Here is a 12,490-nt window from a genome sequence, read left to right on the forward strand (position 1 = left end):
ATCACAGTTGGGGTACTTCATGCTGTAGAGTAACTATTTTTAAAAATGGTGTAAGAATGCTGAGTTCATTCAAATGAGGCATAATTTACAATACACTCTGCGTTTCTCAATGTCCGAGTACACTCATTATCTATATTCATACTCTGTTTGTATCTAGTATTCTGCTAGCCAAAATGTGTATGAGGCTGACTGAAGCTCTGGAGTTTTCAAACTGATTATTCCTGGGGAGTCACGGTTTGTTTCTACGTATGCTGGGATATTGGAAGACATTCTGGCCAGACATCTTGGGCTTTTCCAAAATGTTTCTGAAACACAAACAATCAGGTAACTATTTTTTGTTCTTTTAGATTTCATCACTTGAATACCATACAGACTCTGCTTCACAAAATGATGATGATATTCTGGAGGACATTATGTAGACTGAACACAAGTTTACAATGGCACCTGAAAACTATGCTGATCTCTGATCACCTCTGCCACACTTATGCTGTCTAGCCTGTGGTACTGCTATCTTATACAAATTCTCTGTTATTACTAAGAGTTTATCTGATAAAAAATTGAATAAATAAAAACTGCTAGAATGTGGCCCATATTTCCAGATGTTTTTGTACAAATTACTGGCATGAGGGTTTTTTCTTCCTTTAAAAAACATCGCATAGTTCATTTACCTGATGAAATTATTAAATACATTGATAAGTTATTTATTTTTCCATTTAAAAGTAAAAATATATAAACTTCATGTCACTGAAAATAAAAACTAGGTTTTTTCAAGCTAATAATAACCCTAGTACACCTCTGGTGAGAACACAACTGTAAACTTTGCAGATGTGTCCGCATGTGTTTTTATGCCTGCACACACCTCTGTATTCCTATCTGTCTGTTAACATTATCCATCATGTTCATTGCAGCTCTCTTCCTGGCCATCTGCAACCAAAAACAGCAGCTGAGAAGCAGTTTCAAGTATATTAAGTTCTTCTAATGTGAACTAGGTAGCTGGATTAAAAAAAAAAAAAAAAAAGAACCCACTGAAGAGAGGTTGACATAAGCTTTCCACTCACATAGGAGAGGGAGTGTTGTGATTCCCCAGCTGCAGTCACAGCTTTAATCAAATAAAACATCAGGTACAACTGCAAGACAAAGGAAATAAGCTTCATTAGTTCTGCTCCTAAAAGGATTTCATTTTTTAAGTAATCATTTCAAAAAAATCTCTAGAAAACTCTCATGTTTTACAACTGCTTAGGAGTCACATCTTTTACTAACTCAAGTAATCTCAGTGCATTGGTTTCAGGATGGCTCTGACACTTATCACAACTGAAAAGCTGTCTCTCTCCCCAGTTTCCTTACAGAGGGTTCAGCTACCTATGCACTTTCTGACTTTGCCCTCAAAAAATAAAGATTCTGATTCTTCCCGGCCACATAGTTTTTCCCGGACATTTGAAAAGATCCTAAGGATCAGCTTTTCAAAGGTATTTTTGCTGGCTAAAAACATGCAAATACACAGATTAAACATTTCCTGAGCAGTAGTTTACTCATTTGTAATTTGGTATAAACTGTAATGCAGGTTAGTTTTCAATTACTTTCCATGTTCTTACTACCAGTTTATGTTCTCCTTCCTTGTTTTCAAAAACATTATTTTTCTTTTTCTTGCCATCAGCCTGAGTTTGAAAACTTAGCTTTTGGAAGAGATAATTCCATAGCTGTATTAGCAGTGAGATATTTCCACAGCTACAAACTAAAAGAACACCTGGTAGTCTGTGATACCTTGTTGATTTTGTGTGATAAAGTACTAAAACCAGAATGAAAATAAGTGTATTTAAGTAAAGGTGCTAACTAGAAATCTACAAGAACATTAAGCTCCTCTGCAACAGTTGATATAGTAAGTCCTCAGGATGAAATAAAAGCCTCCATTATGTTTTGGTTATATATGGTGAGAAGTTAAGTAAGAGCAGAAAGTAAAGAATATACTCCTTAAGGGACTACAGAAATGCAAACCATAGAAAATAGCCTCTAAACAGTAATGATTTTCTTTCTTAAAGCTGACATGTTCCCCTGCCTCGGAGTCAGCTGGTCAGCAGCAGACTCCAGATGCATTTCCCAATGCAATGCAAAGATGACTTTGAAAAGTGGGACCTTGCAGTTTCCAAACAAAACAAAACAAGATCAAAACAAACACAACACACTTCCCAGGAGCTTACCTGCAGATTCTCAAAAGTCCCGCAAAGAGCCAGCTCTGTTTGTTAAAACGTCCTCTGGGTCATCTCCCTGTGGGTTTCTCTTACAACCGCTGTCTTTTAAGTACAAATGCGGTAGGTACTTGATGGCAGATGATAAGTTAGACAAGCATGCATTGAAAAAGGGAACTACAGATTTAACCACAGGATGGAAGGCTCCATTCTACAGCTTAGTTTAGCCTAGAAATAATGGTACTTTATTTACTGAGGGTTAAATATGATATGTTAGACAATAGGAATAATCAGTATGAATCTTTAGTATACTGACCAACTGTCATGTAGTGCAATTTGACCAGGATTAGTATTGCAACCAAAGGAGGGATTAGAGCTCAGGTAGTGATGGGTAAAATTCAGGTTAGATATTAGGGAACACTTCCACTGCTAGGGATAGTGAAGCGGTGGAACAGCCTGAGGACTAAAAGAAACTCCAGCACTGGATGTCTTTAGACAAACAGCCAGGGACAACAGAGTCGTAATCGATCCAGCCATGGGGCACAGAAATAAATTAGGTAATCTTTTCAGGTCTTGCCAGCCCTCTTTTCTATATCTGTGTGTCTCTGAATAAATGGCTAATACACAGGCAGAGCTCTAACATCACCACTGCAATGTTTCTGTAGAAAAGAAATTAGTTCTGAAGGAGAGGAAGGACTTTTTAATAAGGAACAGTAGTCACACAGAAAAGAAGGTAAAAAAAGGTCATGTTCTTACCTTTTTACACAGGTCTGACTATGTGTTGTTACAGATCTGAGATGTTTTTTGGAATAGGTCATTCTCAAAAAACCTTTTGTGCTTGCAAGCATCCCTCCTTCTTTGCACAGGAAGGTGCTGATTTGTTAGTTACTCAGAAGCTGCGGGAAAGGCTGGGTAGATTCTGTGTAGCATTTCTTTTCAGGTCTAAAGAAACATGTTGCACTCTTTTTGCTGAGACAGAGATTTGCTTCAGCTTGGAACTTCAAAGAGAACTAATCTCCCAATTTAACTGGAATTTGGATGAGTTCCTTCTCCAGGCTCTGCTCTTTCAAAATCATCAGGTTTTGAGAGTTACCTTTTCCGCAGGAATAGGGAGGTGCAGTGAGAGCAGGTCTCCCAGGCCCTGAGGAATGTGCAGCAGACGAAACTGGTCAGCAGTGAAATTGTACTTGTGAAGAAGGAAGGACTGACACCCTGAACTGTGCCAAATCCCCAGGACTCCCACGTCATCTCTTCTTGTCTGTGTACCTCCACACATTAAAGAAAATGTAAATCACTCCAAGCCAGCAAACTTAAACCAAATCTTTAAACTATGCTGAGATGCTACTGGACACACTTCACCATCCGTCAAGTTTAACAGTGGAGATGGCTCTATTTCAGTGATTATTGAAGTGATCTCTACTGACCATGGACCATATAAACCCTTTCGAAGTACATAGCTCATTTCCTTTGCTGTGGTTGGATCATTACTGAAATGCGGCTTAATGTTTTCCTTTTGTAATCCTCTTTTTACTAAAGTGAAATCAAGTCACGATAGTTCTTTTCTGTTTTGTATTGTTTGTTTTGTAATTGTTTTCCAATATTGCAGCTATGTCCCTTCTTTTGTGCTTTATTTCTTGGCAGGACAAATAATTGCCTGCTTTCCACTATGTTCAGGGCCACCTTGCACTCTTAACTACAAGAAGTATCACCAGCCCTGCTCTCCTTAAGAGAGCTCAGGTGCTTCATTTGCCAGAAATCAGAACATTTTCAATCTGATGGCTCACTGAAAGAAAAACAGGAGCAAATATTAGATGCAAACTGATCTAATGATGTTCTTCACTGTAGTTGAAAACAGAGGATGAACGAACATTAAGATCCTCCTCAGCTAATTGGAGCTTAATGACAAAACTTGGTGGTGGCTCTGTAAAGGTTTCACCATGTCATTATGTCACCTGTGAATCCTCAGTAGTTAAGTGTGCAAAGCGCTTCCTGTACTGGAATATACAAAACTCATGTTCCCAATACCAGCTCAAATAAGGTATGCCCAGATCATCCAACTAACCATCGTGATGTCAGAGGAAAGCAAGAAAGCCTCGTAACATACCTAGACAAACCTTCTGACTCCGGGCTGGCCTTAAGCATAAAATTTAATAGTTTCTAGCTTCTTCTGAGAAGCTACGTATTATTTGCTTGTTACAAAATTAGTCACTCATATCCATAGGGTACCATGCCCTGACCTTCTACAGAAATCTAGCTCCCCAACTAAATACCCCATGAAGAAGTATTTTGCTTCTTTTTTAATATCCTGGCCATTCATTTTCAGTGACCTACGGTTCCTGAGCTCAAAAGGGAGTAACACGCTGCAAAATTACATGGTAATGCGAGACTCCAGCTGCAACACAAGAAAATGAATCTGGGAATTTGTGTGCTCTGAACAGAAAATGCCAGTTCAGCGTATCATTTAGTAAGTACTGTTTCTTTTATTAAAACCAGAATTAGCTTTACATAGCTTTCAAAAATCTTTATATAGTTCCAAAGCTTTTTTTCCTCTATCAAGGAGAACATGGTGTCGGGTGATCCAGTTGGCGCTCCAAGGAGCCGGGGGCTTTGCAAGCCTTAGGCTTCCTGCCACGCAAAAATAGCTGAACTACAATAATTTATGAACTGCAGGTTCTCCGTGATGGAGCTTCGTGCAGGTGTTGTGCGTTCAGCGTTGAAAGGGTCTGTAGCCCAGAGCCTCCCTTCCCCCGTACCGGCCCTCCCGGCCTTCCCACCCCTGCTTAGCGAGACCGCCGCCCCGGGGCAGTGGGTTACGTGCGGACGCGCCTCCCCCGTCTCCCCTCCGGGGTGGTGGCGGCGGACGGGGCCGGGCTCGGGCGAGCTCCGCCCGCGGCGGGGCGGGGCGGGGCGCGGCGCTGAGCTCATCGCCCGGCGCCGGGCGCGGAGGACGCGAGGCGCCGCGGGCGTCTCGGCGCCGCGGGCGTCTCGGCGCCGCTTCCCTCTGCCCGTCTGGCCGCAGATGTGGGCCGGGGCGCCGCTCCTGCGCTGCGGGGCGCGGCTCGGGCACCGGCTCCTCCCGCGGCGGCGGCAGCAGCGAGCCCGCGGCGCCATGAGGCTGGAGTCGCCCCAGTTCCAGGCGCTCTTCACGCCGGGGCTGCGGGGCGTGGCGGGTGAGCGAGCGCGGCCGTTGGGCGCGTGGGGGGGGGGGGGGCGGCGGCCGTTGGGCGCGTGGGGGTGGGAGGGCGGCGGCGGCCGTTGGGCGCGTGGGGGTGGGGGGGCGGCGGCGGCCGTTGGGCGCGTGAGGGGGCCCCGCGGCCCCTAGGGGTGCGGGGCTGTAGGTAGTTGCTGTGGTGCGGCAGATGCAGGCTGCTGCTCAGTTTTAATCACCGTTACCTTAAAGTAGCGACTTAAAAATGGTGGCCCTCCATCTTCGTCAACTTTCCCTGGCTGCTGCTCCTGAATAAATTTAGTTTGCCGTTTATTTTCAGTGCTGTCACCACACATTCGCTGCGGTCCGTCATAAGCAAACTAAAGTGCTTTTTACCTCGCCTGTTGTCGGCTGCTGGAAATGTTCTGCTGCCCCCAGCCTCCCAGCGTCGTGTTAGGAAAAATGTGAATGTTTAGGGTATCAGAAAGGCCCGCGCCCCTCGTAGCGGTGAATTAGTGCTCTTGGAGAAGCAGTTGTTGTGCTTTGGGAAATGCGGGCGCATAGGGTGGCCTCAGTCTGTGCAGTGCTAGCTGGGAAAAAGAAGACTCTGTTGGGGCTAACTCATCCAGCTTCACAGGAACGTACGCCAGGCACGCTGCTGATTCAACACCGTTGATTACTCTGGGGATTGGAAAGTAAAGCTGCATTGCGACCATGAAAATAGCTGTGGGTGCCCAGCTCTGTGCCTAGTTTGTGTGTTTTGCATAAAACTGTGAGCTGTCTGTGTTTTGCCACTTACAGCGTACTGTAATATGTATATCCAGCTCTATGAACTTACTCTGTTACGGCTGTCAGCGTGTTTTGTTTTTTCCTTTCCTTCCCAGAACTGTTTGAGAAGAAGAACTATGAGCTGAGAATAGCAGGAGGTGCCGTGAGGGATTTGCTTAGCGGGATGAAACCAGAAGATGTAGATTTTGCCACTACGGCTACGCCAGCAGAGATGAAGGAGATGTTCACGTCTGCTGGTGTTCGTCTGATCAATAATAAAGGAGAGAAACATGGAACCATTACTGCCAGGGTTGGTGTATGGTTTGACTGGGATCTTTTCTGCCTAACTGCTCCATGTATCTGTGCATATATCCAGGGGAAAACTGGTAGCACGCTTGTTCTTCATCAAAATATCACACAAACGAGACCCTCCTTTAAAGTATAGCGTGCTTTCTGATTAGTTTTTTGTTTGTACAGTTCAATAGCTTACCATGTTTTAATGCATGTCATTTCTGTATAAGCTGTTTATGCTGCTGAATCTTTGTTAGAAAAGATAATATAGGCTGCTTATATCTTCATGTAATGTGGGGAAGTTGATCCTAGTGTTTCCTGTTCTTACTCCTGATTTCCCAAGTCTTGCTTCCTCTGTTCTCGTTCCTCTGCCTCTTATTCTGTCTTCTGCAGGAAGTCTTCTGCAGACTATCTAGAAAATGAATAATGCAAAGATTATTTTCAGGTATTGATATTTTTTGATTGTCTGCTCTGTGTGGAGATACATGTATAGTTAATGTTCAAGCTGGATAAATGTAAAAACCAGGTATTCTTTCTGTCCCATCTTAGTTTGCATGTATGGTCATTATTGCGTTGTAATAACAGTATTTGTGGAATTTGCAGCTCCATGAACAGAACTTTGAAATAACTACTCTTAGAATAGATGTTGTCACTGATGGACGACATGCAGAAGTAGAATTCACCACTGACTGGGAAAAGGATGCTGAAAGGAGAGATCTCACTGTCAATTCCATGTTTTTAGGTAAATTTCAAATTCAGCCAATAGATTATCTCAATCTGTTTCCACTTTATTTTTTTTATATTGCTGTTAGCTGAAAGGTCTGTACAAATACGAGGGAAGATCTGACAAACTAGATCCAGACCTCATGTTTTCAGATGACTGCATTGAATTATGCAAGGCATGTTTGTTTGGCTTGCTGTTAACTAAATTCCAAATTTCTTAGTCATGCAAGTTTATATTCATCTGTTTTTTCTTCTAGGTTTGGATGGAATGCTGTATGACTTCTTTAATGGATATGAAGACTTAAAAAACAAGAAAATCAGATTTGTAGGACAGGCAAGTGAGAGAATACAGGAAGACTATTTACGAATCCTGCGATATTTCAGGTACTAGGCTTTGCCTGTTCTAGATAACGAAATGAACTGAAGAAGTTGCCTCTTGTAACTAATTGGATAGAAAAGTAGTTTTATAGAGAAGATTCAGAATTGAAATTCAGAAAATGCTTTTTCCTCAGAAACATGCTGAAAACACTTATTACTTGTCTTTTCCATGTAAATGAAAAATAGCAGCTGTGCTTCAAGTAAGGTTTTTCAGTAATTCTAAGTCTGAAATACAACAAACATAATTTAAATAACATAGGAAATAATGCGAAGTTTATTGATAACATGTATATGGTTGAACTGCATTCTGTCAGTAAAACTAAAATTACTTGCCTTGAAGGTTTCCACAAATAGACAGAGGGCAGGGGTTCCTCATCAAGATTGATTTAGCTAAGCTGCTTTGGATAGTCAAACTCCTTAAGATATTCCAGATAGAATCCTGGTCCTCTTTTACTGAGGAATAGACAATTTGCCATTAATTTCAGTGGGTGCAACATGGTGCTGACTCATTAAGAGAATACTGTCTGTGACATGTGATCTGGGGGAAGAAAGAAGAATAGGTGTTTTGAAGACAAGAATGCTGTATAATTATTGAAAGATGGATTAGTGTGATTCTGTGTAAGTACAAATCAGGAGTATGCTTCAAAAATATTTGCCAAAAAAGCACTTTGGTAGTTTATTTTCAGAAGTGTCCAAAGAGATTTTGCAAATGCTCCATCTCTAGTTATTTTTATTTATTTATTTATTACAAATCTGATACCTTTTTTCTTCACCACTGACCTTTTGCAAGTCATTAAGTCTCTCCAGTTTTTCCTTGTAGTACTGCTTTGTAAAATGACTTGTAAAACAGCAGTGGAGACCTTTAAGATCTAGGGATGAGGAGCATTGTAGAAGGTCTTGGAAACATCATAGGATGCTATTTGTGATATAAGTTGATATGAGTTGTGGTTGTCATATATTTTTAAGTTTCCACTAGTATTTTAAGTGAGAACATTTAACGTTGTCATGATATACATTCTCTGAATAGAAGTAATAAGTGGAATAATTGTTCTGAACACTAACATACAGAGTTTATTTGGGCAGGTTTTACGGAAGAATCACAGAAAAGTCTGGTGATCATGAATCCAGCACACTGCAAGCAATTAAAGAAAATGCCAAAGGTTTGGCTGGAATATCAGGAGAAAGAATTTGGGTGGAACTGAAGAAAATTCTTCTTGGAAACCATGTAAATCATTTGGTTCGACTTATGTATGAGCTTGATGTTGCCCAATATATAGGTAAAGTGAAATGAAGATTGTATATGACACAAAGAGTAGGAAATCAAACAGAACTACAGCATGACGAGCTAAGATAAAAACTTGTTTATTTTTACCCAATACTAAATTAGATTTTTCCTTTTTTTACTTCTCTGCTTCTTATTAATGCTGCTTCTTGTTCCTTTTTGTGTGTATCCCTTTAGGACTACCACTTAGTGGAAATTTAGAGGAATTTGACAGAGTCACTAAAAGCGTTCAAAATCTGTGTCCAAAACCAATGACTGTTCTAACGTCACTGTTCAAGGTGAAGGATGATGTCATAAATCTTGATTTGAGGCTGAAAATCTCAAAAGAAGAGAAGAACCTTGGCCTTTTTCTATTGAAGCACCGGGAAGACTTAACCAAAGCTATGGGTCCAGAACCACTTAAGCCGTATCAGGACTTCATAATGGATGTGAGTGTATTTCATATCACTGTATTATTTTTTCACAGTAAACCTAGAACTTGCACTCTTACAGATCACCAAAGACAATGTCTAGTGGTAAGGAAGGGCCTTCAAGAGTCAAACAAGAGCTGTTTCATTGGCAGGCTTGTTTATGGGTCTTGGGCAAATTGTTATGTCAGAGCTTCTCGTTAAAGACCGTGATATTTTCATCAGAAAGCTGGGAAGTATTGGTGCAAAGTATTAGCCAAAGTTGAACTGAAGTGTAGTATTGTTACGGTACCCAGAATGTCATACTTTATTAGTGATACAAGTTCTAGTTAACTAAGGTTATAGTAGATCTTAATTTTGTTTGAATTGGAAGAAGGGACCAAAAGCTATCACAAATGTCCTGGCATGCTTTTGCAACGTAAAACAAAGTTTGATATCAAAAAAATCTTCATCCATATTAGCATTTCTACTTAAGTTTTCTTTCCCATTGAGAATACTGAGGCTTTAAGTTCATTATAAGTTTTTTTTGGTTTTTTTTTTGGAAACAACAACATTCTTAGCAGTTCTGAGTAACTTGCATTCTGGAACAACTTTTTGATTGGATTTAAAAGCCTACCTTTCAGTCAGTTAGGCTTGAAAATGTCACCTTCAATCTTGTGAAACAAAAGTTTCCTGAAAACATACCTTGGGACTGAGAGTTTGCTGTACTGTCCCAGCTGCGGTCTCCTCCTGCTTGAAAACATGAGGCAGGATCTAGAGCACTAGGGACTCCAGCTTTTTATGTCAAATTCAACTCCTTGACTTGTGCAGTGAAAGCGAGTGCAGTTTCTGGAGCGTTGGCGTGTGCTCTTTGTGAGGAGTACTGTTCAGTAGGCAACCTGTGACATTCTGCCGTAGCAAAGTTCAAGGAATTTTCAAGCAAAGTTCTACACTTTTATTGCAGTACTAGAGACTGAAGGTGAGAGATATTGATCCCTGCAGTAAGGTCTCTCCCCCATAGGAAAGGTAATAGTCCTAACTTGGAAGCCTGAAGAGATCCTTGGAGACTTCCTGAATTGCAGATAATAGCTGTAACTATTTTCTTCAGCCTACAATTAGCAGGGAACTGAGTCCTAAAACTTAGGAGACAGAAGATACCCTAACTTCTATAGTTCAAACTCATTGCCCAGTTAATCCGCCTAAGGTGTCGTGGGACTAACGTGATGTCAAGCACAAACAGTTTGAGCTGTTTTCTAATGTTTCATAGTGAATCTTCTTATTTTCTTTTAGTCTAGGGAAGCTAATACAAATTCCAGGATCTGTGAGCTTCTAAAATACCAAGGAGAAGAACATCTTTTAAGAGAAATGCAGCAATGGACTGTTCCTTCTTTTCCTGTTAGTGGCCATGATTTAAGAAAAATGGGAGTTTCTTCTGGGAAAGAAATTGGAACAGCTTTACAACAGTTGAGGGATGAATGGAAGAAGAGTGGATACCACATGGATAAAGAAGAACTCTTAAGTTGCCTGAAAAAGCTGTAAAACTGTATAATAGTTGGGAATTGTTTATGCCCTATCTAAATAGAACCAAGGTACTAGTAAATATGTTGTCAATGTATTATCAGGTAATATAGCATTTTGTATTGTAAAGACCTTTACAGGCAAACTGTTCTCCCACTTACTAATTCATAAGAGGTTCTGCAAGCACAGGGTTAATTTTGCAGTGAAGTAAAATGTTATTTGCCAAATTCTAAAAAGCCTACCTCTTTTTTGTTGGGTTTTAATGATAAATACTTGCTACTTCATATTCACTTAGGACAAATAGAAGGGACATCAGCATTTTTCTTGTTCTGACTTTACTACATCCTCGAAGGGTACCTTCTGTGCTCTAGAGAATATCATCTTCCTCATGCTTTCTTTTTTTCTTTTTTTTTCTTTCACTCTAGGAGAGTGGTAAAACTAGAAATAAAGTGATCTAGATGTTTTTGTAGTTAAAGCTAAGTATCAAATTGAAATCTTCATGTGCTGTCTTACCATGTAAAACATGGATGTTTTCTTGAAGGATTTTATTTTTCATAATTCTAGAATGAATTTTTGCTTAATAGGATAACTTGACTGACTCAGTTTCACAGGCACTATCTACTTGGATATGTGAACTTCCTCTCTCTCCAGTAGTCTTCACAGGGAGGAGTAAGTCACTGAAATAACTAAGTTTATAGAAGACTGGTGAAGGGTTCTACAATATGTTTTCAGCTTTTTATGTGAAACATTAGTGTTAATAGTAGAAAGGAAGGGAGATCAGTGTTCCCTGCCTTCTGTTTGTTTGTTTTTTTTCCCCGGGCCAGGTCAGAGACTCCTGTTTTCCTTCCTTTTCTTTCACAGCACACTGGTTCCAAAGGAATTAAGATGACATTGTTAATGTGCCTAAACAAAATGAACTTGAGCTAAATCATGTAGTTCTGTCACCTTTAAAGTACAAACGCTCTAGAAAGCTTGCCAGTTTGCATTCAGTAATTCTCCACACATCTTCTCCTGTAACGTGCAGCAGTAAGACATAGAGGCGTTTACCCACTCTGCCTTGCAGTTCTCTTGAAAGCAGAAGGATTACTTCAGGAAGAAGTCTTTAATATCCTTACTATTGTCAGAACAGGATCCTCCGTAATTACATGAAAACTGCATTAATTCTGTGTTAATTATCCATATGTCTGCCAACAACCAAAATGATTAACAAAAGCTTCAATATATATATATGTAGATTTTATTAGCAGTTTTAAGTCTTCCTATGAAACTATGGATTACTATAATAAAATTTTGTTTCCATTTTCCTCATTGTAGGTGTTATTTTCTAACACTAGATGGCAGTTATATCAATGTAGTTTCACAAAAATTAAGCATTTTGTATTTTCATATAGATAATTGTTCCAGCTGATTTCCCCCCCTCCCCCCCGAGAAGTCAGTCATCTTACATAAATTACTCTGAAGGTACCTAAGAATTCTGTGAAGACAGCAAGGGAAGAAAAAACAGTGCTCTTTTTCCTTGTTAATAAGACAAACGTGGTAAGAATGTGATGGTGTTTCATTTAATTATGTAATTAAATTGCAGCCTCCTTGTACAAGTAACTGAACAACTAAAATCATGGGAGGGTGGGGACTACTAAAACAGGGCTATAGTAGGTTCTTCTCTTGTAAAGGACATTCTGCGAAACTACATACTTTAAGGCAAATTCTGTGGAGATGCTAAAATGTTAGTAACTATATTTTATAGTTGTACAGAAATGGTTTCAGAGTGAAACTCCACTTAGAGGTAGGATTTTCTGATGTTTAAGCACACACA

General features: G+C 40.2%; 1 protein-coding gene and 1 long non-coding RNA gene across 2 annotated transcripts in view; both read left to right on the plus strand.

Annotated features, from left to right (window-relative positions):
- The window catches only part of LOC112989596 (uncharacterized), a 29,000-nt gene extending 24,106 nt beyond the window's left edge, over positions 1–4,894 (plus strand). The window contains exons 8-9 of the long non-coding RNA XR_010391303.1: positions 158–324; positions 4,507–4,894. This is a non-coding gene — a long non-coding RNA (uncharacterized LOC112989596). The remainder of the gene's footprint in view (positions 1–157; positions 325–4,506) is intronic.
- A 173-nt stretch (positions 4,895–5,067) lies between these two features.
- Positions 5,068–11,980, plus strand: TRNT1 (tRNA nucleotidyl transferase 1). Its single transcript, XM_064519228.1, has 7 exons — positions 5,068–5,353; positions 6,216–6,409; positions 6,994–7,132; positions 7,371–7,497; positions 8,575–8,768; positions 8,951–9,201; positions 10,450–11,980. The coding sequence occupies exons 1-7, from the start codon at positions 5,203–5,205 to the stop codon at positions 10,696–10,698; spliced, it is 1,305 nt and encodes a 434-aa protein (XP_064375298.1). The 5' UTR covers positions 5,068–5,202; the 3' UTR covers positions 10,699–11,980.
- Positions 11,981–12,490: the final 510 nt, after the last annotated feature.

Source organism: Dromaius novaehollandiae, chromosome 12, assembly GCF_036370855.1.
Source record: "Dromaius novaehollandiae isolate bDroNov1 chromosome 12, bDroNov1.hap1, whole genome shotgun sequence".
Taxonomy (NCBI): domain Eukaryota; kingdom Metazoa; phylum Chordata; class Aves; order Casuariiformes; family Dromaiidae; genus Dromaius; species Dromaius novaehollandiae.